Source organism: Gorilla gorilla, chromosome 20 (assembly GCF_029281585.2).
Source record: "Gorilla gorilla gorilla isolate KB3781 chromosome 20, NHGRI_mGorGor1-v2.1_pri, whole genome shotgun sequence".
NCBI lineage: Eukaryota > Metazoa > Chordata > Mammalia > Primates > Hominidae > Gorilla > Gorilla gorilla.
The window spans coordinates 6,644,293-6,672,052 of record NC_073244.2 but is presented as its reverse complement, the minus strand read 5'-3'; the positions used below and the strand labels follow the sequence as shown (position 1 = coordinate 6,672,052).

Genomic DNA, 27,760 nt, shown 5'->3' with positions numbered 1-27,760 from the left:
CCCTACCTGGGCCGAGACCTTTCCACCGGGCTGGCTTCCCCCGGGCGCTGTGCCGTCCTGCAGCGCAGTGCTCTGCCCGTCCCTGGAAGGTTCGCAATGATGGCTTCTTGCCCTCAGGCTCCCGGCTCCTGTCAGCAGACGCGGATGGGCAGATTAAGTGCTGGAGCATGGCGGACCACCTGGCTAATAGCTGGGAGAGCTCTGTGGGCAGCCTAGTGGAGGGGGACCCCATTGTGGCCCTGTCCTGGCTGCACAATGGTGTGAAACTGGCCCTGCACGTGGAGAAGGTGAGTGTCCTGCCCGAGTGAGCGGGTGAGGCAGATGAGATGTCACCCTACCCAGCCACCCGCCAGCCCCTCTTCTCCTCTCCATCACCAGCATCTCCTGGTTTTTTGGACCTTGCACTTGGCTCCCACCTGCAGTCCGGCTGTCATTAGCACCTGCGTGTTCAGTGGGCCCTCATTTAACTGAGGGTGGCCGTTCTTAGTGAGTTATCTCTTTCACTGGAGGCTAGTGTCCTTAGCTAGCTGCTTGTATAACTGGTGGCTGCTGTCTTCTGAAGGCAGCCCACCCTCTGATTTAGTAACATCCCAGAGCCCCTCTCTATGTTCCCTGTGATTCGGCCCCACAGTTAAGAGTAGGCGTGGCCAGGGGTGGGGGGGACAGTTAAGAGTAGGCGTGGCCAGGGTTGGGGGGGGACAGTTAAGAGTAGGCGTGGCCAGGGTTGGGGGGGCACCTGGGTTCAGGCTCTGACTCCTCACCTCTGTGTGTCAGTTTCCTCACCGACGGCAGGGTCTCGGGGATGTTCCTGGCAAAGGCCCCACAGCCACCCCAGCTTCGTGCCTCTGTGCATCTGCTTGTGCTGGGGCTCTCGCAGGAACTAGGAGGTCTTCCTGGAGGGATGCAGTGGACAAGATATTTTCTCTCGTCCCTTCGTGAGTCCCTCCCCAGGGACTGCCATTGTCGGCGCATGGCCGCAGTGCACGCAGCACCGGCTTCGTGCCATGGGGGCCCTCTGGGGTGTACTCCCCACCCTCTGGTCCCCGTTTGTCTGTGTTTCCTGTTTTTGGTAACAGTTTTGTCGGGATGGAGTTCACAGACCTTAGAACTCACCCATTGAGAGTGCGCAGCCCACACGGTCCAGAGGTTTTGTATACACTCGCCGTGTTGTGCGGCCACTACCATAGCTAACCTCAGACCTTTATCTTGTTTTTTTTTTTTGGAGACAGAGTCTCGCTCTATCCCCCAGGCTGGAGTGCAGTGATGCGATCTTGGCTGACAGCAACCTCTGCCTCCTGGGTTCAAGCGATTCTCCTGCCTCAGCTTCCTGAGTAGCTGGGATTACAGGCACCCACCACCACGCCTGGCTAATTTTTGTAATTTTTTAGTAGAGACGGGGTTTCACCACGTTGGCCAGGCTGGTCTCGAACTTCTCACCTCAGGTGATCCGTCTGCCTCAGCCTCCCAAAGTGCTGGGATTAGAGGTGTGAGCCAACGAGCCCGGCCAGACCTTTATCTTTTTTGTTTGTTTGTTTGTTTTTTGAGACAGGGTCTTGCTCTGTTGCCCAGGCTGGAGTGTAGTGGCGCGATCTCGGCTCACTGCAGCCTCTCCCTCCTGGGCTCAAGCGATTCTACTGCCTCAGCCTCCTGAATAGCTGGGATTACAGGCGCCTGCCACCACGCCCAGCTGCTTTTTTGTATTTTTAGTAGCGACAGGGTTTCTCCATGTTGGTCAGGGTGGTCTTGAACTCCTAACCTCAGGTGATCTGCCTGTCTTGGCCTCCCAAAGTGCTGGGATGACAGGCGTGAGTCACTGTGCCCAGCTTCAGTCCATTCTCATCACCCGAAAAGGAAACCCAGTCCCCATCCTGCGTCACCCTGATCCATCCCCCACCCCAGCCCCCGAGACCCAGTTGTCTCTGTGGATCTGCCTGTCCTGGACATTCAAAGAAACAGGATCACACACTGCGTAGCCTTCTGTGTCTGGCGTCTCTTACTGAGCGTGATGTCCTCAAGGTGCATCCCCGCTGTGGCCTGAGTCAGAGCCTCGCTTTTTAAAATAACCAAATACATTTTTTTTGAGACAGAGTCTTGTTCTGTCAACCAGGCTGGAGGGCAGTGGTGCGATCTCAGCTCACTGCAACTTCCACCTCCCAGGTTCAAGTGATTCTCCTGCCTCAGCCTCCCGAGTAGCTGGAATTACAGGCATGCATCGCCGCGCCCGGCTAATTTTTGTATTTTTAGTAGAGACGGGGTTTCACTGTCTTGGCCAGGATGGTGTCAAACTCCTGACCTTGTGATCCGCCCGCCTCGGCCTCCCAAAGTGCTGAGATTACAGGCGTGAGCCACCACGCCCGGCCAAATTTTTGTTTTTTAATTACATTAATAAAAGGCACATGTGCTCCTTTAACATAGTCTCAGACATGCCAGCCTGCGACCCACACAGACGTGTGGTGTGGACACCAGATGAGTCGTCACCATGGCAACCCCTCACCACCAGGCCTGGCTTGCTTCCTGGACTTCTGGACCTGCTTCTTGCTATAAGAAGTGGTTTTTTTTTTTAACTTGTAACTTAGAATGGAGCCGTACGATACGTATGATACACTTCTCTTCCTCGCATTTTTTCACAACATAGAGACATTTTTCTTGTTCTTGTTTTTTTTGTTTTTGAGACAAAGTTTTGCTCTTGCTGCCCAGGCCAGAGTGCAATGGTGTGATCTCGGCTCACTGCAATCGCCACCTCCTGGATTCCAGCAATTCTCCTGCCTCAGCCTCCTGAGTAGCTGGGATTATAGGCACCCGCCACCATGCCCGGCTAATTTTTGTGTATTTTTTATTAGCAACAGGCTTTTACTATGTTGGCCAGGCTGGTCTTGAACTGCTGACCTCGGGGGATCCACCTGCCTCAGCCCCCCAAAGTGCTGGGATTATAGGCGTGAGCCACCGTGCGCAGCCAAGACCCCATCTTTTAAAAGACTCACGTTGAAAGAAGGGTGGATGTTTCTGTATGTAAATAATGACTTGACAAATTTGATTTGAAATCAAATAGTGCCCGCAGCAGCCGCTGGTGCTTACACAGCACTTCCTGAGTGCTATAGCTCAGGTCCGCACGGTGCGGCCCAGGGCCCGACAGCCCTCGCCTGGGTTTGTGAGCGGGGCTCATTGGCACCAGCTGCCTGTGTGCCTTACAGCAGAGCCAGAGCCAAGTCGTTGCGACAGGGACCACCTGGCTCCCAGAACCGAGCATGCTGCTGTCTGTCCCTTTACAGAAAGGGGAGGTGACTCCCGTTGCGCACACGCTCACCCATTTAATCCTCCCCACTGTCCTCCAAAGCAAAGGTGCCGTTGCTTCCACCTTACGGATGAGAAGACGGAGGGCCAGAGGGGATCACATCCCACACGGCTCAGGTGGCCGAGTCCAGATCTGAACCCAGGTGCACACGCTCCTGGCTTCTGCGTGGTTCTTCTGTGTGCGTGTTTCTGGGGGTCACGGGGCAGCCCCCGTGAGCCTGAGCGGCCCCTCCTCCCTCCCTCCCTTCTCCACAGTCGGGCGCCTCCAGCTTCGGGGAGAAGTTCTCCCGAGTCAAGTTCTCACCGTCGCTCACGCTGTTCGGCGGCAAGCCCATGGAGGGCTGGATTGCGGTGACGGTCAGCGGCCTGGTCACCGTGTCCCTGCTGAAGCCCAGCGGGCAGGTGCTGACGTCCACCGAGAGCCTGTGCCGGCTGCGCGGCCGCGTGGCCCTGGCCGACATCGCCTTCACCGGCGGCGGTAACATCGTGGTGGCCACGGCGGACGGCAGCAGCGCGTCGCCCGTGCAGTTCTACAAGGTGTGCGTGAGCGTGGTGAGCGAGAAGTGCCGTATCGACACGGAGATCCTGCCCTCCCTGTTCATGCGCTGCACCACCGACCTCAACCGCAAGGACAAGTTCCCGGCCATCACCCACCTCAAGTTCCTGGCCCGGGACATGTCAGAGCAGGTGAGCGGGCGCGGGCCGTCGCGTGGGCTGGCAGGCTTGGAATGAAGCCCTGCTTCTCAGGGTCCTGGGGGTGGAGACCCACGCGGGCCTCCACGGGCTGAACCGTGGCGTGGGCAGGGCCGGTCCCTCCCGGGGGCTCCAGGGGAGAACCCATTTTCTGTCTTTCCCAGCATCTGGAGGCGCCCAGTCCCTCGGTTCGGGGCGCCTTCCTCTCGCTTCCTGGCCACAGCGCAGCCTCTTCCTGTCTCTCTGAATCTCAACCTCCCACATCCTCTCCTGAGGATCCTGTGAGGACACTGGGGCCCCCGGACCCCCCACAACGTGCTCTCCCGTCTCAGTGTCCCGAACCGAATCCCACCCACAGGTCCCTTCTGTGTGAGAGGCGGACCAGCCACCAGTCCTAGGGCTGAGGATGGGATGTTCTGGGGGCCACTGTTGAGCCGACCACACCAGGTCGCCTGGATTCCCGTTGTAATTAGGAATCAGTAATGCCCCAAACTCCTCGAAGCCCCTGACTTGGTTCCCTCTGTCCCTTTGCTGTCCCTGTGGGAGGGCACCATCCGGGGACATTTGCGTTCCTGTGAGTGGATGTTGGGCTCTGGGGACAGGCAGGCCTGGGCTGGAATCCAGGAGGGCCCGAGGAGCAGGCGTGGCCGAGGAGACAGGCCCAGCAGTGCGCGGCCCCAGGGTCCCGCAGCTCAGGCTCCGGTGGCGTGGCCACCACAGCAGTGCCGGGTCTGCCCTCACCCCCACCTCCCCCGCAGGTGCTTTTGTGCGCGTCCAGCCAGACCAGCAGCATCGTGGAGTGCTGGTCCCTGCGCAAGGAGGGACTCCCCGTGAACAACATCTTCCAGCAGATCTCCCCCGTGGGTGAGTCTCCCGCTGGCTGCGGAGGCCCTGGGCCTGCCCTCGGGGGCGGCTGGTTTTTATTTTGGAGGCAGGTCTTGCTGTGTCACCCAGGGTGGTCCTGAACCCCGGCCCTAAGCGATCCTCTCGCCTCCACCTCCAATAGTGTTAGGATCTCGGGTGTGACCCCGCGCCTGCCAGCATTCTGAGTGGGTTAGGCGTATAGACTCCTCCATCCTTCCACGCCCGCTGCGGCGGCTGCCACCATTCTGTGCGGGGCCGAGGCTGAGAGGTGTCGTTGCTCAGCCAGCAGGGACACCGTGAGGGGCTGCAGGCGTGTGGGCGGCTGTGGAGCGTGGGTCTGTGGGTGGGGCCGTCGGGCAGCAGGGGACAGGCCAGACCGGGCAGGGGCGGTGCACGGAATCCTCCGGAACCTGGTTCAGGGAGAGAGGAAGCCAAGGCTCAGCGGGTCAGCTGAGGCTGCTGACAACATGCCCCCCACCCCACCGCCACCCCACCCCACCGCCACCCACCTCCCCAGCAGCCTCTTCTGGGGCCCCCATTCCCATCTCTATCCGCCCGATGGGCCCCCCGCACCCATGGAGCCAAACCCGTCACCCCCACCTCCGGCACAAAATCCTGGGGCTGGAGCGAAGCAGGGACGCCCACCTGCCATGACCGGGGACCAGAACAGCCGCTTGGTTTTCAGAGCCTCGGAGGCTGCGGGCCTGGTTTCTAGGCTGGCCTCCACTCTGGAGAAGGGAGATGTTTTCCCGGCAGATGAGAGCACAGACATTTGCCGATTAGCGCTAATGGACCCTGGAGTGGCCAGACGTGGGGGCACATGGGGCAGGTGGGGCAGGCACTTCTCAGAAGCCACTAATGAGCACGTGTCAAGAGGCCCCGATGGCTCCCGGGGCCTGCAGGTGGTTATGTCAACCGCCTATTGTGGCCGCAGAGGCAGTAAAGGTGAAGAGGGCCGCTGCCATTCCTTCCCCCAGGGCTCATTCCTTCCCCCAGGGCTCATTCCTTCCCCGGTCCCCAGGGCCTTGTTGGGCCTCATTCCTTCCCCTGGGCCTCATGGTGAGTCACCAGGCAGTTTGGGCTGCGCTGGCTCCTGCAGCAGCACCTGGCGCCACCCCATGTGGCTGCACAGAGCTGCACCTTCACTGCCCGGTGCCCCCGCCGGGCACGTCTGTGTCTACCATCTGCCTACAGCCAAGCCACTGGGCAGTCCTGGGCTCCGACACTCCTCCTCGTCTCCTGCAGTTGTCCTCACCTGCTGGCCCAGCTGTTACCCGCCCCTGAGAGCCACGTCTCACACACACGCCACAGCCTTTCTCAGGTCTCACATCCCCGGCAGCTGGGGGTCACTGGGACAGTCCCTGCCGCACCCATCTCTGCCCCTACCGCCCCACGTGCCCACTATGCCAGGCTTCGGTCCCCGCCATGCCCAGCTCTTCACCCGCCGCCCCATGTACCCACCATGCCAGGCTTCGGTCCCCACCGCACCCATTCCCCCCTGCACCGCCCCACGTGCCCATCATGCCAGGCTTCGGTCCCCGCCATGCCCAGCTCTTCACCCACCGCCCCACGTGCCCACCATGCCAGGCTTTGGTCCCCACCGCACCCATTCCCCCCCGCACCGCCCCACGTGCCCAGCATGCCAGGCTTCGGTCCCCACCATGCCCAGCTCTTCACCCACCGCCCCACGTGCCCAGCATGCCAGGCTTCATTCCCCGCCATGCCCAGCTCTTCACCCACCGCCCCACGTGCCCACCATGCCAGGCTTCGGTCCCCGCCATGCCCAGCTCTTCACCCACCGCCTCACGTGCCCAGCATGCTAGGCTTCGGTCCCCGCCATGCCCAGCTCTTCACCCACTGCCCCACGTGCCCAGCATGCCAGGCTTCGGTCCCCGCCATGCCCAGCTCTTCACCCACCGCCCCACGTGCCCACCATGCCAGGCTTCGGTCCCCACCGCACCCATTCCCCCCCGTACCGCCCCACGTGCCCACCATGCCAGGCTTCGGTCCCCGCCATGCCCAGCTCTTCACCCACCGCCCCACGTGCCCAGCATGCCAGGCTTTGGTCCCCGCCATGCCCAGCTCTTCACCCACCGCCCCACGTGCCCACCACGCCAGGCTTCAGTCCCCACCGCACCCATTCCCCCCCGCACCGCCCCACGTGCCCAGCATGCCAGGCTTCGGTCCTTACCATGCCCAGCTCTTCACCCACCGCCCCATGTGCCCACCATGCCAGGCTTCGGTCCCCACCTCACCCATTCCCCCCTGCACCGCCCCACGTGCCCAGCATGCCAGGCTTCGGTCCCCGCCATGCCCAGCTCTTCACCCACCACCCCACGTGCCCAGCATGCCAGGCTTCGGTCCCCGCCATGCCCAGCTCTTCACCCACCGCCCCACGTGCCCACCATGCCAGGCTTTGGTCCGCACCTCACCCATTCCCCCCCGCACCGCCCCACGTGCCCAGCATGCCAGGCTTCGGTCCCCGCCATGCTCAGCTCTTCACCCACCGCCCCATGTGCCCACCATGCCAGGCTTCGGTCCCCGCCATGCCTAGCTCTTCACCCACCGCCCCACGTGCCCAGCATGCCAGGCTTCGGTCCCCGCCACGCCTAGCTCTTCACCCACCGCCCCACGTGCCCAGCATGCCAGGCTTCGGTCCCCGCCATGCCCAGCTCTTCACCCACCGCCCCACGTGCCCAGCATGCCAGGCTTCGGTCCCTGCCATGCCCAGCTCTTCACCCACCGCCCCACGTGCCCAGCATGCCAGGCTTCGGTCCCTACCATGCCCAGCTCTTCACCCACCGCCCCACATCCCCACTTAGCAGCTTAGCTTCTCCCTGCCTCGAGTCCCCCATCATTTAGGAATGCTGACTGCAGCCGTCAGTTGGATGGAGGAGGGGATGTAAATTGGGCTGTGAGGGCATCCTGGCCACTAGCTGGGGGTGTGGTCGTCATGGCAGCTGCCTCACCCGGTGCTGGGGCGTTGAGTTTCCTGTCTTTCCTATGAGAGGCTCAATTCCATGAGGGCCAGCCACCCCTGACGACTGTGTGCCCTCCGGGAGTCTCAGCCACTCTCTGGGCCTGTTTCCCCCCAGGGAATGCTGCTCGCAGGACCCCTATACAGGTTTGCAGGAGGTCAAGGCTCTGTGACCGTGATGGTCCGTCCGGGGCAGAGACCTCATGATGCGGGTGGCATAGAGCAGCTGCGTGGTAGTCAGCTTCAGCCGAGTAACAAGCCAGCCCCAAACTGAGCAGCTCAGGCCAGCAGCCCTGCACTGTTTGTTTCTGTGGCTGCCTCAGCTGCGCTCTCCTGGTTCCCACGTGTCTGCGGTTAGCAGCCGAGGTGGCGTGGCCTGTCCACTGGCCGCACATGCTCCAGCAGGCCGGCTCTGGCTGCCCTCCGTGTCCCACACGCAGCCACAGCAGGACCCCCCACACGTGCTCTCTGGGCCACTGTTTTTGTTTGTTTTTTGTTTTTGAGCTAGGCTCTTGCTGTGTTGCCCAGGCTGGAGTGCAGTGGCGTGATCTTGGCTCACTGCAGCCTCATCTTCCTGGGCTCGAGCAATCCTACCTCAACCTCCTGAGTAGCTGGGACTACAGGCGTGCGCAGGCGTGCATCACCACACACAGCTAATGTTTACTGTGTTTTTTTGTAGAGAGTGGGATCTTGCTGTGTTGTCGAGGCTGGTCTTGAACTCCTGGACTCAAGCCATCCTCTGGCGTTGGCTTCCCAAAGTCCTGGGGTGGCAGATGTGAGCCGCTGTGCCCGGCCATGTCACATTTGCTAAGGCTTGGCCCGAGATTCCCAGAAGTCTCTGACCTGTTGGGAGGAGCTGCGTCTTCACGCAGGGGCTGTCAGGCAGCGGATCTGTGGGTGCGACCATCCCGCATGGCTTTATTGGAATTGTAGATGAGGAGGGATGGGAATCCCGGCTGAGCTGGCTAAGGCCGAGCGAGTGTTAGGGTTTGCATGGCTGCAGGTCTGAGGTGGCGCCATCTCCCCACTGTCTGCCCCATCGGGGGGGTGAGATGGCGCCGGCCCACAGGTTTCCATGAAATCCCAGGGCCCACCTTGGGTCACGTGCCCATCCTGGAACCAATGAGTGGCCGAGGCACGAAGCGCTCGGATTGGCCGGGCCTGGTGTTCTGGGCATGGGAGCAGGGTGGCATGAGACCTGGGAAGGGCCCTGGGCAGGTTGCACACCAGGCCGTGCTGGGCTCCTGCGGCTGTCTCAGCCTGTCTTTACTCCATTGCCTTCCTGTTTTCCTGCCCCTGACTTTTCAGTTGGCGACAAACAGCCCACGATTCTCAAATGGCGGATCCTGTCGGCCACCAACGATCTGGACCGTGTGTCGGCCGTGGCGCTGCCCAAGCTGCCCATCTCGCTCACCAACACTGACCTCAAGGTGGCCAGCGACACACAGTTCTACCCTGGCCTCGGTACGGTGGAGCCAGCAGCAGCCACGTGGGGCCTCAGTTCACACCAGGGGAGGTGGGCCCTGAGCACAGGCCACAGGGCCGTGGGAGCTCACACCAGGGGAGGTGGGCCCTGAGCACAGGCCACGGGGTCGTGGGAGCTCACACCAGAGGACGTGGGCCCTGAGCACAGGCCATGGGGCTGTAGGAGCTCAGCCTCCTGGGTTCTGATGGGTTCCCAATTAGGAGGCAGATCTCATCTTTTGGGATCTGTGAGGCTGGCGACAGATCTAGTGTTCTTTAATATGTAAAGAGTCATTGCAAATCAACAAGGGAGCCTGGGGAACTTGGTGGAACTCCTTCCTGGTAGGCGGCATCTGTCCTCTCTGTGCTGCAGCAGCCATAATGTGGTCCTGAGCTCAAACCGTGGCATCCGTGCCCCTGAGTGAGTCTGCACACTCTTCAGTGCTTACCCTGTTGTTTGCTCAGCAGTAAAATGTGGACAAGTCGGCCCTAGCTCAGGCCCTTCCTTCCCCCAGCTCCCGTTCTTCCCTGGTTCCCTGGAAAGAGCGTTTATCAAAACCCGCTCGGGGCTCAGGGCTGTTCCTCAGAGCCTGCAGAGAGGTTGAGGGGATGCAGTTCCCTGCTCCAAAACCCTTGGTTTATGCTCCATTTTCCAGGCTCCTATTTTTTTTTTTTTTTTTTTTGAGACAGAGTCTTGCTTTGTCGCCCAGGCTGGAGTGCAGTGGTGCGATCTCGGCTCACTGCAAGCTCCACCTCCTGGGTTCACGCCATTCTCCTGCCTCAGCCTCCCGAGTAGCTGGGACTACAGGCGCCCACTACCACGCCCGGCTAATTTTTTGTATTTTTAGTAGAGACGGGGTTTCACAATGTTAGCCAGGATGGCCTCGATCTCCTGACCTCGTGATCCGCCCGCCTCGGCCTCCCAAAGTGCTGGGATTACAGGCGTGAGCCACCGCGCCCGGCCTGGCTCTCCTATTTTTTATTTTTTATTTTTTTAATTTTTTGAGGTGGAGTCTCGTTCTGTTGCCCAGGCTGGAGTGCAGTGGTGTGATCTCGGATCACTGCAACCTCCGCCTCCTGGGTTCAAGTGATTCTACTTCCTGCCTCAGCCTCCCGAGTAGCTGGGACTACAGGCGCGTGCCAAGCCCGGCTGATTTTTTGTATTTTAGTAGAGACAGGGTTTCACCATTGTTGCCCAGGCTGGTCTCGAACTCCTGAGCTCAGGCAATCTGCCCGCCTCAGCCTCCCAAAGTGCTAGGATTACAGGCGTGAGCCACCACGCCCGGCTTTCCAGCCTCTCTACTGCAGGGACTCCTTTCATGTTCTCTTTTCCATGAGCTTTGGGCTCTGGACCCCACCTCCCCCCCGGCCCTCGTACAATGGCAGACCCCAGTGTGAGTGACAGCCCCAGCCCACCACCCTAAGATGCCTCTCTTTGGGACGCCAGGAGCCCCAACCCTTGGTCCCCCACCTGTAGCGCCCCCCTCCCCCGCGCTCCTTGAGGGGCGTGTCAGCCAGGACATGGTCCCGGCTGGGAGGGGCTGGGAGCAGTGTGGCCAAGGCTGCTGGCTCCTGCTTCCCTGGTGCTCAGGGACTTTGTAACTAAAGAAAGAGCAGGTGGGGGTCACGGGCACTGGATGCCGGTTGGTGGGGGCCGACCCCCTGGATGGGCAGCCCGGGCTCTCTACACCCTGCGGAGCAGGAGGTCCCTCCCCCGGCGGACGTGTCCTGGGCCCCACCCATGTCTAAGCAGTGCCTGTGCCCCGCCCATGTCTAAGCAGTGCCTGTGCCCCGCCCATGTCTAAGCAGTGCCTGTGCCCCGCCCGTGTCTAAGCAGTGCCTGTGCCCCGCCCGTGTCTAAGCAGTGTCTGTGCCCCGCCCATGTCTAAGCAGTGCGTGTGCCCCACCCATGTCTAAGCAGTGCCTGTGCCCCGCCCGTGTCTAAGCAGTGCCTGTGCCCCGCCCGTGTCTAAGCAGTGCCTGTGCCCCGCAGGGCTGGCCTTGGCCTTCCACGACGGCAGTGTCCACATCGTGCACCGGCTCTCACTGCAGACCATGGCCGTCTTCTACAGCTCTGCAGCCCCGAGGCCTGTGGATGAGCCGGCCATGAAGCGCCCCCGCACCGCGGGCCCCGCCGTCCATTTGAAGGCTATGCAGCTGTCATGGACGTCACTGGCCCTGGTGGGCATTGACAACCAGGGGAAGGTAAGCTGCTGGGGCACGTGGGGCTGGGGCTGGGGCTGGGGCTGGGGCTGGGGCTGGGGGCATTGACAACCAGGGGAAGGTGAGCTGCTGGGGAAGGGACCACAGGTGTAAGCCCCTGCCCCTGCCCCTGCCCCTGCCCCTGCCCCTGCCCCTGCCCCTGCCCAGCCCCTGCCCAGCCCCTGCCCAGCCCCTGCCCCTGCCCCTGCCCCTGCCCCTGCCCAGCCCCTGCCCAGCCCCTGCCCCTGCCCCTGCCCCTGCCCAGCCCCTGCCCAGCCCCTGCCTGTGCTGCCTCGTCTGTGTGATGGGTTCGTCTTACTGAGCGAGGTCAGTGGGGTGGCCCACAGCACACATTAGGAGCTTCATAACTAGGAGCTGTTGAGAGGAGTGCTTTTCGCGGGGTAGACTCCTCAGGTAAAGGAGACGAGTGTGAGCCTGGCTCGGCATCTAGTGAAGTCGGGGCTCAGGGAGGTTTCCTTCCCTGTTACCAGAGGCATCGTGCATGACCCTGACAGAAAGGTACAGACACTACAGACACATGCACACACACAGACCCACATACAGGGGCGTGCGCACACACAGGCCAGCACACGGGGGCGTGCACACACACAGACCCCCACACGTGCCTCAGCCCCCCACACGTGCCTCAGCCCCCCACACGTGCCTCAGCCCCCCACACGTGCCTCAGCCCCAGGGCCCTATTCCTCTCCCGGCTGAGGGCGCAGCCCCGTCTCATCCGGCTCTCCTTGGGCTCTGTCTCTGGCAGCTGAGCGTGCTCCGCCTCTCACCCTCCATGGGCCACCCGCTGGAGGTGGGGCTGGCGCTGCGGCACCTGCTCTTCTTGCTGGAGTACTGCATGGTGACTGGCTACGACTGGTGGGACATCCTGCTGCACGTGCAGCCCAGCATGGTACAGAGCCTGGTGGAGAAGCTGCACGAGGAGTACACGCGTCAGACCGCTGCCCTGCAGCAGGTGGGGGCCCGTGGCAGGTGGGGCCCCGTGGCAGGTGAGGGCCCCGTGCCAGGTGGGGTCCCCGTGCCAGGTGGGGTCCCCGTGCCAGGTGGGGTCCCCGTGCCAGGTGGGGTCCCCGTGCCAGGTGGGGTCCCCGTGCCAGGTGGGGCTGTCCCTGTGGCAGGCAGAGGCACCGTGGTCAGTAAAGGGCCAGCAGCAGGGAGGGGGTTCCCTTGGAGGGTGGAGGAGGTCTCTGCAGCAGTTGTAGAGGTCCCCATGGCAGATGTGGGGGTTGTGGCAGCTGGAGGGGTTTTCCTGCAGCGGGTTGGGGGCTCTATGGCAGGCGGAGGGCAAGAGGGGCAGGTAGCCTGCGGCAGGTGAGGCTGTGTGTGGGGTGTGCTCCCAGAGGCCCGTCCAGGAAAGCTGCACCTCAGAGAAGCACTTTCTTTCCTTACCTGGGAAGTTTCCTCTGTAACACGTTAAGCCCCACAGGTAAGGCCTGATCCCCCCTGGACGGCTCCCCTCTCCAGTGTTCCTAGTCTGGAGGTATCTGTCTAAGTCATCCTCTCAGAATGTGATGGGTACTAGGATGCACACCCGGTGGCCCTGTGGTGTGAGGCCTTAGCAAACACGGTCAGAAGATGAACACACAGAGACCCGCCCGTCGGAAGGAGAGGAGGGAGCGGATACGGAGGCCCACGTGCCAGAAGGGTCCCTTGCAGTGATGTGGTCATGCGCCTGCAATCCCAGAGTGTCTGTGAAGGACCTTATATCTAACGAGCTCAGCCGGCAGCTGCACGTGGGACCAGCCCTCTAAGCTTCAGTTGTTTTCCTCTGTGCCACCAGGAACCAATACGAAGATAAAATGGGAAAAAAATCCCATTCACGGCACAGCCTGCCGAGAAACGCGTGAGACCCAGGCGGGGGCTGCGAGGCTAAACCCCAGCGTGGCTGGGATCCGTAGCCAGTGACGGCGCTAGTGATGGCGAGACCTCACCCTCTTCCTCCTTGGGTCGTCGCTGTGCCAAGCATTTCATTTTTGTTTTTAGTTGTTTCTATTTTTTGTAGAGATGGGGTGTCCTATGTCGCACAGGCTCTCCAACTCCCAGCCTCCAGGTATCCTCCAGCCTCAGCCTCCCAAAATGCTTCAGCTCATTCATTCATTCTCGCTAGACCAGGGTGTCTTCCCGCAGGCACCACAGACATCGGGGGCTGGAGCAGCCTATGGGATGGGGGTGTCCTGTTGAGCAGCCTCCCCAGCCTCCACCCGTTACTTGGCAGAGGCACCCCCGGTGGTGACAACTAAAAATGTCTCCAGACATCACCAGGGGCCCCCACCAGAGGCAGAGCCGCTCCCAGCTGAGAACCCAGCACCTGGTCCTGTGCGCCTGGTCTTCCACACCTATTTTGCCATGAGGTTGCTGCGGTGCAGAGGCGGAGCAGCTTGCCCACCTGACCGAGCGCCTGGTGTCAGAGTCGAACTGCTCTTCTCCTCAGCTGGAGCCTTGGCGGGCGCCTCTGCTCCGGCCCCTTGGGGTGACCTGGCTTCCTGCCCTCAGGTCCTCTCCACCCGGATCCTGGCCATGAAGGCCTCGCTCTGCAAGCTGTCGCCCTGCACGGTGACCCGCGTGTGCGACTACCACACCAAGCTCTTCCTCATCGCCATCAGCTCCACCCTGAAGTCGCTGCTGCGCCCTCACTTTCTCAACACGCCTGACAAGAGCCCCGGCGACCGGCTGACCGAGATCTGCACCAAGATCACCGACGTCGGTGGGTCCCGTTCCACATCCGGGGCCTCGAGGTTTCTTTCATCTATTTATTTTTATTTTTATTTTTTTTACTCTTTTGAGATAGGGTCTTACTCTGTCGCCCAGGCTGGAGTGCAGTGGTGCGATCTCAGCTCACTGCAGCCTCCGCCTCTCTGGTTCAAGTGATTCTCCTGCCTCAGCCTCCTAAGTAGCTGGGATTACAGGCACGTGCCACCACACCCAGCTGATTTTTTGTATTTTTAGTAGAGACGGGGTTTCACCATGTTGGCCAGGCTGGTCTCGAACTCCTGACCTCAAATGATCCGCCTACCTTGGCCTCCTGAAGTGCTGGGATATAGCCTAAAGGCTGGGATTACACCACACCCAGGCTTTTAGAGACAGGGTCTCACTGTGTCATCCAGGTTGCAGCACGGTTACACAATCCCAGCTCAGCGCAGCCTCTGCCTTCTGGGCTCAAGCAATCTCGCCTCAGCCTCTGGAGTAGCTGGGATTACAGACATGCGCCACCACACCCGGTTTTTAATTTTTTGTAGCGACAGGGTCTCACTGTGTTGCCCAGGCTGGTCTTGACCTCCTGAGCTCAAGCGATCCTTCCACCTCTCTCTCCTCCTGGGGGCTGAGATGCTCCCAGGCCGACACCCGGCACCCGGGTGCTGTGTGGCAGGTCTGCTCCTTCTTCCGTGTTGCTGTAAGGGGACTGAGGCAGAAAGGCTAAGCAGCTCGCCCAGGCTCACCCAGCACGTGGTGTCCCACTCGCCTCGGCCTCCCAAAGTGCTGGGATTACAGGCGTGAGCCACTGTGCCTGGCAGGCTGTTTATTTTAAAAATCAGGGTTGCTGGGCGTGGCGACTCGCGTGTAATCCCAGCACTTTGGGAGGCCAAGGCGGGCTGATCACGAGGTCAGGAGATCGAGATCATCCTGGCTAACACGGTGAAACCCCGTCTTTACTAAAAATACAAAAATCAGCCGGGCATGGTGGCAGGCACCTGTAGTCCCAGCTACTCGGGAGGCTGAGGCAGGAGAATGGCGTGAACCCGGGGGGCGGAGCTTGCAGTGAGCTGAGATCACCCCACTGCACTCCAGCCTGGGCGACAGAGTGAGACTCTGTCTCAAAAAAAAAAAAAAAAAATTTAGGGTTATCGTTTGTCTGGAGTACCCGGTTGACTGTGGACACGTGGCACTCCTGGTAGCTGGGAGCTGTGTGCACAGTCATGGTTATTTCTGTGGGACCACCCTAGTCACCATCCGAGAGGCATCTGTTGGGTGTGTAACCGCCGCCAGCTGCCAGGCGGGGGTGGCTGCAGCTGCACACTGTGGACACGCCCCTGTGTTCACAGAGTTCACCTCGGAGCAGGGGGCAGATGTGCACCAGCGGGCCGGGTCTGAGCACTGGTGGCCCTGGCATGGGGACCTGCCTGCGCCGAGGCCTGCAGGCCGAGAGAAGCTGGTTGGTGCGGAGCACAGCGGCCCCCGGTGGGGACAGGCAGTCGGCTCCCAGTTCCTCTCTGTCCGGCAACGCCATCGCCCCCTTCTCGTTCCCGGTGTGGGTCCCCTTGTGTCCTGGCACTGGGTGGGCACTCAGTGCAGCTTGAAGGACCGAGGGGTGCAGTTAGGTCACCCTGTGTGTACAAGAGGCCCGAGCCGACCCGACCCGACCCGACCCACGTGTCCTTGCAGACATTGACAAGGTCATGATCAACCTCAAGACGGAGGAATTTGTGTTGGACATGAACACACTGCAGGCGCTGCAGCAGCTCTTGCAGTGGGTGGGCGACTTCGTGCTGTACCTGCTGGCCAGCCTACCCAACCAGGTGCGCCATGCTCTCCCCTAAGGCCACGCTCACCTGGGCCCCGCCCCCCATCAGGACCCCGCTTCCCTGCCCCTGCCCCTCAAAACCACCTCAGCCCCGCCCCTACTTGGAGTCCCACCTCTACTTGGAGTCCCACCTCCTAAGTCTGTCTCTTCTTAAACCCCCACTTCCTAGCCCACCCCTCCCTAAGCCCTGCCCCACCTCGGAGCCCTCCCCTGCCCCGGAGCCCTCCCCTGCCCCGGAGCCCTCCCCTGCCCCGGAGCCCTCCCCTGCCCCGGAGCCCTCCCCTGCCCCGGAGCCCTCCCCTGCCCCGGAGCCCTCCCCTGCCCCGGAGCCCTCCCCTCCCCCGGAGCCCTCCCCTCCCCCGGAGCCCTCTCCTCCATGAAGCCTCTCCTGCAAGAAGCCTTTCCTTGGCCACACCCTTCCTGCCCATTCTCAAAGCCCCGCCTCCCAGGCCCTGCTCCTCCTCAGCCGCACCCCTACATGAAGCCCGGTTCGCCCTGCTCCTGCTGCTGCCCCCACCCCTTACCCTCCCCAGCTCCCTGCGCCTGGGGTGGGCGGCTTTGAAGTCAAGTCTCCATCCACACCCCCCACCTTCAGTTCTGCGGCTTGTGCGCCCCTGACCAGGGCTCCAACCTCGCCCCCACCCCCCGCCGGTACACTCAGTCCTGCCCCAGCTGTGATTTCTTCCGCCCCGCCCACCCGGCTTCATCCTGCCCTGGGGCCCGCCCTTCTCCACCGCGCCCATCAGGGATGGTTTGAAGTCCCTGTCTTCTTTTTGTGGGGCTTTAGGCTGCCAGGGGCCACCCCCGGGGCCTCCCTTCCCTGGTCCTCTCAGCTCCCAGTACAGTCACCAGGGGCCCGCAGCTGTAGGAGGGGGCGGCTGCTCCTCCACGTGCAGGTGGGGATATTGGCCTCAGCCAGAGCCTCCTCTTAGTCTTGTGGACTCTGAGGGATGGGACGACTCTCCAAATGGGGCTGTCCTGGGCCCTGCAGGGCTCTGAGCAGTGTCCCCGGCATCCACCCATTCGGTGCCAGGAGCACCCCAGTCCTCACCACCACAAATGTCCCAGACCCTAATCCATTGCCTCCCGGTCGGGGTTCCACTGACCCCAAGAGATCTCTCATCCCATTGCCATCTGCCCCCTGCCGCCCCAGCCACACCAATGCCTCTTTCTGGCAGGGTTCCCTGCTGAGGCCGGGCCACAGCTTCCTGCGGGACGGCACCTCGCTGGGCATGCTTCGGGAATTGATGGTGGTCATCCGCATCTGGGGCCTTCTGAAGCCCAGCTGCTTGCCCGTGTACACGGCCACCTCGGATACCCAGGACAGCATGTCCCTGCTCTTCCGCCTGCTCACCAAGCTATGGATCTGCTGTGAGGCCCCCCCCAGCCCACCCCTCCCCCTCCCCTCCCCTCCCCCCCGCTCCCCCTCCCCCTCCCCCCCGCTCCCCCTCCCCCTCCCCCCCGCTCCCCCTCCCCCTCCCCCCCGCTCCCCCTCCCCCTCCCCCCCGCTCCCCTCCCCCGCTCCCCCTCCCCTCCCCCGCTCCCCTCCCCCTCTCCCCGCTCCCCTCCCCCGCTCCCCGCTCCCCTCCCCCGCTCCCCGCTCCCCTCCCCCGCTCCCCGCTCCCCTCCCCCGCTCCCCGCTCCCCTCCCCCGCTCCCCGCTCCCCTCCCCCGCTCCCCTCCCCCGCTCCCCTCCCCCTCTCCCCTCCCCCTCTCCCCTCTCCCCTCTCCCCTCTCCCTCTCCCCTCTCCCCTCTCCCCTCTCCCTACCAAAACACAAGCCCTGCCTGAGCCCCCCTGCCAGAATATAAGCCCCTGCAGGTGGCAGTGGCTCTGACTTGATCTCTGTCATTTCCCCAGTTCCTAGCACAGGTCCATGCTCTGTGTGGGTGCTTTTGGGATGGCAGCCACTCCCAGGCACCTGTTTGCTGTCTCTCCTTGTCGGGTTGTGTGTATGTGAGGAGGGTGGGCTGTGTCATTCTTACATCCTGGTGTCTGGAAAAGGCACAGTGCTTCCCACATACTTTTTAAGTGAATGAGGGAGTCTCATGACAGGCCAGAGACGGGGAGAGAACCCTGGGGTCACCCAGGCAGGCAGGCAGAGCCGGGCCCTGACCTGGTAAGAGAACCCCGGGGTCACCCAGGCAGGCAGGCAGAGCCGGGCCCTGACCTGGTAAGAGAACCCCGGGGTCACCCAGCCAGGCAGGCAGAGCTGGGGCCCTGACCTGGTGCTCCTGAGCTGGAGGGGCTCCCAGCATGTCCCGGGTGGCCGGGCGGTGCCCCAGTCAGGGGCACTGAGACCTCCGCCACCTCTCTCCACAGGTCGCGATGAGGGCCCAGCGAGTGAGCCGGACGAGGCGCTGGTGGATGAGTGCTGCCTCCTGCCCAGCCAGCTGCTTATCCCCAGCCTGGACTGGCTGCCCGCCAGCGATGGCCTGGTCAGCCGCCTGCAGCCCAAGCAGCCCCTTCGTCTGCAGTTCGGCCGGGCGCCCACGCTGCCTGGCAGTGCTGCCACCCTGCAGCTCGATGGCCTCGCCAGGTGCGTGTGTCCCTGCATTGGTCCCCAAACACAGGACTCCTTCCTCCATGTCCTGCCCCGGGTCCCCCCGAATCCACACGGCTCCCCCCGAATCCACACGGCTCCCCCCGAATCCACACGGCTCCCTCCCTCCATGTCCTTCCCCAGGACCCCCCACGTCCACATGGCTCCCTCCCTCCATGTTCTGCCCTGGGCCCCCCCGAATCCACACGGCTCCGTCTCTCCATGTCCTGCCCCGGGCCGCCCCAAATCCACACGGCTCCCTCCCTCCATGTCCCGCCCCGGGTCCCCCCGAATCCACACGGCTCCCTCCCTCCATGTCCCGCCCCGGGACCCCGGAATCCACACGGCTGCCTCCCTCCATGTCCCGCCCCGGGTCCCCCTGAATCCACACGGCTCCCTCCCTCCATGTCCCACCCCGGGTCCCCCCGAATCCACACGGCTCCCTCCCTCCATGTCCCGCCCCGGGTCCCCCCGAATCCACACGGCTCCCTCCTTCCATGTCCCGCCCCGGGACCCCTGAATCCACACGGCTGCCTCCCTCCATGTCCCGCCCCGGGACCCCTGAATCCACACGGCTGCCTCCCTCCATGTCCTGCCCCAGGCCTCCAGAATCCACACGGCCATGACTGCTGCTTCCTTCCAGGTGCCCCTAACTCCATCCCCAGTGGTGTCCTCTGCTGTGTCATGAACCACCCCCCACACGGGCACCTAGCCCTTCCATTCACCCTCTTGCTTTTTTTTTTCTCTCCCCGACAGGGTCTCGCTCTGTTGCCCAGGCTGGAGTGCAGTAGTGCTGTCTTGGCTCACTGCAACGTCTGCCTCCCGGGTTCAAATGATTCTCCTACCTCAGCCTTCCCAGTAGCTGGGATTACAGGCATGAGCCACCACACCTAGGTATTTTTTGTATTTTTGGTATAGAGGCGGTTTTGCAATGTTGGCCAGGCTGGTCTTGAACTCCTGACCTCAGGTGATCCACCTGCCTTGCCCTCCCAAAGTGCTGGGATTACAGGTGTGAGCCACCGCCCCGGCCTTGCCTTGGTGTTTCCTGATTGTGTGCTGGCCTCACTGTACAGGGCGCCCTGCCTTAGCCTCTGCCCTTAGTCTCTGCCCTTAGTCTCTGGCCCCCCTGGATGTCAGGCCTCGCCGTAGATCCCTCTGTGGATGGAGAGAGACGCCTTAGCATATGGCCCAGGGCCCCGCTGAGCAGACACCTCATCAGGAGGATCTCCCGGGGGCAAGAGGTCACCTTGCAGGGCCCGAGGCTGGCCTTCCTCTGGAACGTGCGGGGTTTGGGCAACCCAAGCGTGCTGAGCTGACCCTGGCTGCCCAGCAGCCCTGTGAGGTGGGACCTTGTCACCCCATTTCATGGTGAGGAAACCCAGCCTGGAAAGGGTGGGACCTTGTCACCCCACTCGTCTGGGGTCACGCGGTCAGGAAGTGGCCGAGTCAGGATTTGAACCCAGGCCTGTCAGACCCCCAGCCTGTTTCAGACACACGTTTGACAAGAAGCACATGCAAACCCTCTGAGCCACTGATTGCTCAGGGCTGGAATTTTAGAAAACACAGATGAGCAAAAGGAAGAAAATGAAGTGAACCTCCAGCAGCCCTGCTCCGGAGAAGGCCCCGGCTCGGCTCCAGGACCTCCGGGGAAGGCCCCGGCTCGGCTCCAGGACCTCCGGGAAGGCGCCCTGGCTCGGCTCTAGGACCGGCAGCATTTTCTTCCTCGTGCTCACCGTGGGAGGGGCCTCCTAATGAGTCACACACGAGGGTTTGGGTTTCAGGAAAAGACTTGATGGAAAGAGAGGATGGTTACGTCAGAGGCTTGTAAACTGGGAAAATTTCAAATATTTAATGACAGCAGAATAAGCCGGCCCACCCCCACCCAGACCCAGGTCCCCCACCCGCCACCGAGGGCAGCTTTTGCCACCAGAATCTTGTCGTTCAGAGGTCCTGGCGCTTCCAGGCCGGGTGTCTGGGCAGAGGTGTTGTGGAAGTCCCCATGTACCTGCTTCTGTCCAGCCTCAAATGGGAGCGTCACAAGCACCTTCTCTGCACCTCAGGCTCCCCGGGCACGTGGCGGACGGACCCTCGTCCCTGTGGGCCCCGTCCCCTTTACTGGGTCTCTGAGCCTCAAGCTCCCCAGGCACCTGGGAGACCAACCCTCCTCCGTGTGGGGGGTCCCGCCCCCTTTACTGGGCCTGTCTCAGGTGGTCCCGCACCTCCCACCTCACTGTTCACAGACATCTGGGCCCACCTGGCAGATGGTGTGAGGCCGGCCATTCCCTCCACCCCTGCCTGTGGCCAGATGCCCCTGCCGGAACCTGGCCCTGGCCTCATGGTGCCCAGGCCTCCCTCACGTTCTCCCCTCTCCCGCCAGGGCCCCAGGCCAGCCCAAGATCGACCACCTGCGGAGGCTGCACCTTGGCGCTTGCCCCACGGAGGAATGCAAGGCCTGCACCAGGTGAGGGGCCCCCGGAACCGCTGACTCCCAGAGCTGTGCAGCTGGGGACGGCCCAGCTGATTCCAGCCCCCAGCCAGCGCTCTAGACGGTCAAGGGTGGTGGAGGGAGCACGTCCCAGAGGGAGTGTTGGAGCCAGGATCCCAGGATGTGGAGCAGTTAACTTGGTGTGGTGGGGCTAGTTCAGGGAGCAGCATTGCTGGTGGGAGGAGAAGCATGGGCAGAGGCCGTGTGGCAGGTGGGGACGTGGGGAGCAAGCGTGAGGGACGGCGGGCAGAGGGAGACCTGCCTGGAAGCAAAAGTGGGGCAGGCGTGAGGGAGGCCCGCCTGGAAGTGGGAGCCCGCTCAGTGCCTGCCTCCCCGCAGATGCGGCTGTGTCACCATGCTCAAGTCGCCCAACAGGACCACGGCGGTGAAGCAGTGGGAGCAGCGCTGGATCAAGAACTGCCTGTGTGGTGGGCTCTGGTGGCGGGTGCCCCTCAGCTACCCCTGAGCCCAGCTGCCCCTCAGCTACTCAGCTACCCCTCAGCCTGGCTGCTGCAAGAGCCACCGTTCGCCCTGGACTCCTCGGTGCGGTTAACCTCAGCCCGCCCTGCAGGGCTGTTGAAGGCCGTGGGCCGGACGCCTGCATGACCAGCAGAGCTTCTGAGGAAGCCCCTGCCTTTGTCCAGCTGGGCCCGTGGTCCACACACCACCCTCCCAGGACCCCCAGATCCCTGGATCCCCAGATCCCTGGACCGTCTGCATCCAGAGGACCGTCCGTGATGGCCGGGGGTCCAGGCGGACCTTGTGACCTGGCTCAGGCGTCTCCTCGGTTTCCTTGCCTCATCCGCGGAGAGCGCTGAACCTGGACAAGCAGCGGCTGGGAAGGACAGGTCCAATAAACTCCCTCTGCGCCCAGGCCCACGTACCTGCCGTCAGTGCCCCCGACCCCACCCACGACCTCAATTTGGTGCCGGGAGCCTGTGTCCTCTTGGCCTGTCTTTAAATCCTTCACCATTTATGGGGCACCTAGTGGATGCCGAGTCCAGGGGTATCCAAAGTGGAGCAGTGGGGACAGGACACAGCAGGCCGGTGGATGGGATGGGGCGGCCATCGTCAGGGTGGCTTCTGTCCAGGCATCTGCCTCTCAGTGTGTTGTCTGCCTGTCTATATACTGTCTCTGCGTGCTCTCCTTGTCTCTGCGTGTCTCTGGTATCTCTGCACTTCTCTGTGTATGGTCTGTGTGTGTGTGCGTCTCTGCATGCTGTTTCTGTGTTTCTGCCTGACTCTGTCCCTGTTGTGTTTCTCCAGCTGCTCTCTGCTGGAGGTTGCTTAGCCCCTGGGCCAAGTTTCTGCCGTTTCTGTTGCTGTCCCCAGGGGTCCCGCCTTCCGGGACTACCGGCATCCGCCACCACACCCGGCTAATTTTTTTGTATTTTTAGTGGAGATGGGATTTCACCGTGTTGGCCAGGATGGTCTCAATCTCCTGACCTTGTGATCTGCCTGCCTCGGCCTCCCAAAGTGCTGGGATTACAGGCGTGAGCCACCGCGCCTGGCCCATCAGTCTCTTTTTCTACGATAGCGTCTGGCTGCCCCTCCACCAGGTGGGAGAAAGGGCACAGGGCCTCAGGTGTCCTCCCTGGCCTTGCCAAGAAGAGTGACCTGAGGTCCAGGGCCTCCAGCAGGTGCCGCTGCTCGTCGTCCTGCTGTGGGTCTGGCCGCACCCAGGGTGGTTTGTGAAGGCAGGCTCCGTGGCTCTGGGCTCCAGTCCAGGCTGTGTCCTGGAGCTTCTGTGTAATGTCAGGAGAGTCACACAGCCCCTGTGAGCCTCAGTTTCCCCTTATGCGATATGGGTCATAAGAACATGGCCTCGCAGGGTTTCTGTGCACCTGAGTCTTAGCCCACAGCCTTGCACACAGAAGACGCTCACATCCCCCTTGGTAAGCAGAGGGAAACGATATGAGCCAGACCAGGAGGGGACACCTATGCCTGGCGGGCGGGCGTGCGTGTGTGTGTGTCCCTTCTCCGACTTCCAGGGAAGAGCAAGGGTGCCGCCGTGTGGCCGCGTCAGCCCCACGGAAGCGCTGGACCCGTAACTTGGCTGTATTTTCAGTTCTTGCGCTTTTATCTGTAGCTTCCCGCCTTCCTCTCTTTTTAATGTTTCTGTTTTTGTTTTGAGACAGAGTCTCGCTTTGTCACCCAGGTCGGAGTGCAGTGGTGCGATCTCAGCTCACTGCAACCTCCGCCTCCCGGGTTCAAGCGATCCTCCTGCCTCAGCCTCCTGAGTAGCTGGGGCTACAGGTGCCCGCCACCATGCTCAGCTAATTTTTTTTGTATTTTTAGTAGAGACGGGGTTTCACCACGTTGGTCAGGCTGGTCAGGAACTCCTGACCTCAAATGATCCGCCCGCCTCGGCCCCCCAAAGTGCTGGGATTACAGGCGTGAGCCACCACGCAGAATTTTTTTTTTTTTTTTTTTTTGGAGAGAGAGACAAGGTTTCACTCTGTTGCCCAGGCTGGAGGGCAGTGGTGCAATCACAACTCACTGCAGCCTCAACCTCCTGGGTTCAAGTCATCCTCCCACCTCAGCCTCCTGAGTAGCTGCAACCACAGGCACCCACCTCCATGTCCGCCAATTGCCCAGCTAATTTTTTATTTTTTTGTGGAGATGGAGTCGCGCTACGTGGCCCAGGCTGATCTCGAACTCCTGAGATCCAATGATCCTCCCACCTCGGCCTCCCCCTCTGCATATAGTAGGTGCTCAATAAAGACCAACCAGATGCAGGAGTGGATGACTTCATTGCTCGGGACTTTGTTGCTTGGGTGACCCTGACCTTCAGGCCCCGGCACCGTAGGCCAGGACGCTGTCGATCCAGGCCGCATAGCTCACCACGCGAGTGTAGATCCCGGGCTTCTTGCGGTTGCCGCAAACGCGCGAGCCCGAGGTGACCACGCCCTCGAGCACGCCCCCGCACACCAGCGGGCCCCCGGAGTCACCCTACCAGAACAGGACGGGGCCGTGAGGGGCGGCCCGCACCCACCCCGGCCTCACGTGTCCGACCCCCTCACCTGGCTGCCGCTCCCGCCCCACAATGCTCGCTCCTGCCTCCCGTGTTAATCTGGTCTTCACTAGTCAATAGCCCCGCACCACGCCTATCGCCTAGGCAACAACCACAAACCACGCCCCTCTAGGCCCGCCCCCAGCTCCTGGCCACACCCCCTCTGGCCTCAATCTCAGCACGTGTTCCCCCGACCCCACCCCGCTCCAGGCCCTTTCCAGTATGGGGTCCGACACCTCATTCCTGCTCTTCCAAGCTTTGACTTGCCGTGGATCCCACTTCTGCCCTAACGCGTCTCAGTGGCCACCTGCTCTGCTCAGTCCCCACTCACCTCAGGCCACGCCCCTCAGAGCCCCACCCAATCTTGGCCCCGGCTACCACGCAAGCCTCGGCTGCTCTTAAACCTCGGCCCTGCTCAGGACCCCTTCTCTTCCCCGCCACAGCACCGATCCCGCTCCGCACCAGCCCTGCCCCTTCAGAGGTTCCCGCCCCTTCCACCTGCCCCGCCCCGTCCTGTGCCCCGCCCCTTCCTCCACGTGCCCGCCCCCTATACCTCCCACCCTTTCTCTGCCACCTGCCCTTTTGCCCGCCCTGACCCTTCTCCAACCCCACCCTCCCCACAGGTACCGCTCCTTCCTCCATGCCCTGCCCCTCATGCCCCACTCCTCTTCCTGGCCTCGCCCCCTTGCAGTCCTGCTGTGACTGGACTCCGCCCCCTCCTCGAGCCCCGCCCCCTATCCCCACCCTAACCCACAGGTCCTTCCACATCCCACCCGTTCCTGCCCTTTTTGCCCGCCCTGACCCTTCTCCAGCCCCACCCTACCCACAGGTACCTCTCCTTCCTCCATGCCCTGCCCCTCATGCCCCACCCCTCTTCCTGGTCTCGCCCCCTTGCAGTCCCGCTGTTACTGGACTCCGCCCCCTCCTCGAGCCCCGCCCCCTATCCCCACCCTAACCCACAGGTCCTTCCACATCCCACCCGTTCCTGCCCTTTTTGTCCGCCCTGACCCTTCTTCAGCCCCACCCTCTCCAGAGGCCCTGCACCTTCTCCAGGCCTTGCCCCCAAGGCCCCACCCTACCCACATGCCCCGCCCCCTCGTACAGGCCCCGCCCACGGGCCACCCTCATGCACCGCCCCTCTTCCAGTTCCCGCCCCCTACGCGCCCCGCGCCTTCCCTGGGCCCTGTTCCTACTTGCCCCCTGCTTCCCGCTCCCTCTGCAGGCCCTTCCCGGGGCCTGCAGGCCCCGCGTCTCCTCCCAGGCCTGAAGGCTCACCTTGCAGCTGTCCCGGCGATTGCTCTCCGCGCACATCATGCGCTCGGTGATGGCGCCGTCGTGGTGGGTGCGCCGGTTGCAGGTGGCGCGGTCCAGCACTGGCAAGAGCACGTGCTGCAGGCTGTCCGGGCGGCGGCCCGCGTGGTTGACTATGCCCCAGCCGGCCACGTCGCAGAGAGTTCCCGGCGCCACGTCGCGGTCCACACGCTGCCAGGGCAGGGGGCGCACAGCAGGGCCCAGCGTGGCCTTCTCCGACAGCTGGGGGTGGAGGCGGACGTCAGGGTTGGAGTGCGGGGGTGCGAGGCTGCGGAGAATGCCGCTAGGCTCGGGGAGACGGGACGGGGGAGGTGGGCATCAGGGCAGGGGCGGGGGTCTCAGTGCAGCAGAAGAGATCTAGGCTAGACCCTGAGTGGGGTGCAGGTGGGGATGGGGTGGGTGCGAGGCTCACCAGTGCAGCTGCAAAGGTCGAGGCTGGAACCGGGATGGGGATGCAGGGGGAGCGGGGGGTGGGGGGGCTCCCAGTGCAGCCACAGAGGTCGAGGCTGGACCCGGGGTGAGGGTGCAGGGGGTGGGGGGGCTCCGAGCGCAGCAAGAGAGGTCAAGGCTAGACCCGGGGTGAGGGTGTGGGGGTTGTGGGGCGGGGTCCCCATGCAGCAAGAGAGGTCGAGGCTGGACCCGGGGTGAGGGTGCCGGGGTTGTACGGCGGGGTCCCCATGCAGCAAGAGAGGTCGAGGCTGGACACGGGGTGAGGGTGTGGGGGTTGTGGGGCGGGGTCCCCATGCAGCAGGAGAGGTCGAGGCTGGACCCGGGGTAAGGGTGCAGGGGGTGGGGGTCTCCCAGCGCAGCAAGAGAGGTCGAGGCTAGACCCGGGGTGAGGGTGTGGGGGTTGTGGGGCGGGGTCCCCATGCAGCAAGAGAGTTCGAGGCTGGACCCGGGGCGCGGTGTAGGCGGGGTGGAGTGAGGGTGGCCCGGGGATCCCAGCGCCGCAGGAGGGACTGCGCTACACGGGGCCGACCTGTAGCAGCAGGAGGTCATGGTCGATGGTGTCGGGCTGGCTGTCCGGGTGGGGCACTGCGCGGAGCACGTCGTACAGGCGCTTGGAGGGCTCCGGCTGTGACAGGGAGTGCGCGCCCAGGAGAACCTGCACCTTCCCGTCGGCCCTGGGGACGGGACGGAGTCCGCGGTCGGTGCCAGCCGACTCCCCCCACCCCACCCGGGCTCTTCCCCCGCGCGGCGCGGGCACTCACGCGTCCTCCAGGCAGTGCGCCGCGCTCAGCACCCACTGCTCCGCCACCAGGACGCCGCCGCACAGGTGCGCGCCGTTCACCTGCACCGACGCCATGTAGGGCCGCGCGTGCGCCTCGGCCTCTCTGCCGCCCAGGATCCGACCACGGGGCGGCGCCTCTGTGGGTGGGCGGGCGCGTGAGGGCCGCGGGGTGGACTCCTCCCCCGGGCGAGGCTGCCTGACGGGATCCCAGCTCTCACCCCCCAGGCCGCTCCCCGCAAGAATCCCATCTCTGGGCGCGGTGGCTCACGCCTGTAATCTCAGCACTTTGTGAGGCCGCGCGGTGGGGGCGGGGGCGGGGGCGGGGGCGGGGGCGGGGGCGGGGGCGGGGGCTGCAGATCACGAGGTCAGGAGTTCGAGACCAGCCTGGCCAACATGGTGAAACCCTGTCTCTACTTAAAAAAAAAAAAAAATACAAAATTTAGTCGGCGTGGCCTATAATCTCAGCTACTCGGGAGGCCGAGGCAGGAGAATCGCTTGAACCCGGGAGTCGGAGTTTGCAGTGAGCCGAGATCGCACCACTGCACTCCAGCCTGGACGACAGAGCGAGACTCCCTATCAAAAAAAAAAAAAAAAAAGAAAAAAAAGAATCCCGTTTCCGTCTTGGGGCCCCTCAGCGTTGCAAACTCAGATACCCTCGGGCGGGAATGCCCCAGAGTACAGAACCCACAGTGGGCTGGGGACCGGGGGCAGATCCCAGCGCCCTACCCTGGGCGCAGTGCCTTCCAGTTGGACATAAGAGAAATGGGGCTGACCCAACCAGTGCCTGGGCCAGCCCAGTCAGCCACGCAGATGAAGTTTTCCACGCAGACGTTCAGACTCTGTCTGCAAGAAAAGCTGACTCCAGAAAGTTCCGATTTCCAATCTGAATTTTCTAGAATTTTTCAGCGTTCAGAGCCTTCCATTAGTGAGGAGAGACACCCCCTTCCTGCCCACCTGGAGGGGCTGGAGGACCGTCCGTGTGACGGAGGGGAGCACCACGCCCCTACACAGCCCTGTCCCTCACCCCAGGCCCAGGCCTCCTCACCGCAGGTGATCGCTCCTAGGAGGACCAGAACTGCCAGGCGCTCCCAGCTGTGCATGGTGAAGCCGCTGTGGCTGAGACACTGACCCAGGCAGGGCCCTGGGGGTGCT

At 62.8% G+C, this 27,760-nt stretch overlaps 2 protein-coding genes across 2 annotated transcripts in view; one reads left to right on the top strand and one right to left on the bottom strand.

The window, feature by feature from the left end:
* The window catches only part of MED16 (mediator complex subunit 16), a 27,059-nt gene extending 3,268 nt beyond the window's left edge, over positions 1-23,791 (top strand). The window contains exons 4-15 of the mRNA XM_055371003.1: positions 118-287; positions 3,547-3,978; positions 4,743-4,848; positions 9,134-9,289; positions 11,283-11,494; positions 12,258-12,464; positions 14,003-14,213; positions 15,890-16,023; positions 17,207-17,399; positions 18,349-18,565; positions 20,946-21,029; positions 21,393-23,791. Coding sequence (XP_055226978.1) covers positions 118-287; positions 3,547-3,978; positions 4,743-4,848; positions 9,134-9,289; positions 11,283-11,494; positions 12,258-12,464; positions 14,003-14,213; positions 15,890-16,023; positions 17,207-17,399; positions 18,349-18,565; positions 20,946-21,029; positions 21,393-21,519 — 2,249 coding nt within the window. The 3' untranslated portion in view covers positions 21,520-23,791. The remainder of the gene's footprint in view (positions 1-117; positions 288-3,546; positions 3,979-4,742; positions 4,849-9,133; positions 9,290-11,282; positions 11,495-12,257; positions 12,465-14,002; positions 14,214-15,889; positions 16,024-17,206; positions 17,400-18,348; positions 18,566-20,945; positions 21,030-21,392) is intronic.
* Positions 23,788-27,760, bottom strand: CFD (complement factor D). The gene is made up of 5 exons (XM_055371004.2): positions 27,654-27,760; positions 26,589-26,745; positions 26,357-26,501; positions 25,342-25,599; positions 23,788-24,005 (listed from the first exon to the last, which is right to left on the bottom strand). The coding sequence occupies exons 1-5, from the start codon at positions 27,706-27,708 to the stop codon at positions 23,844-23,846; spliced, it is 777 nt and encodes a 258-aa protein (XP_055226979.1). The 5' UTR covers positions 27,709-27,760; the 3' UTR covers positions 23,788-23,843.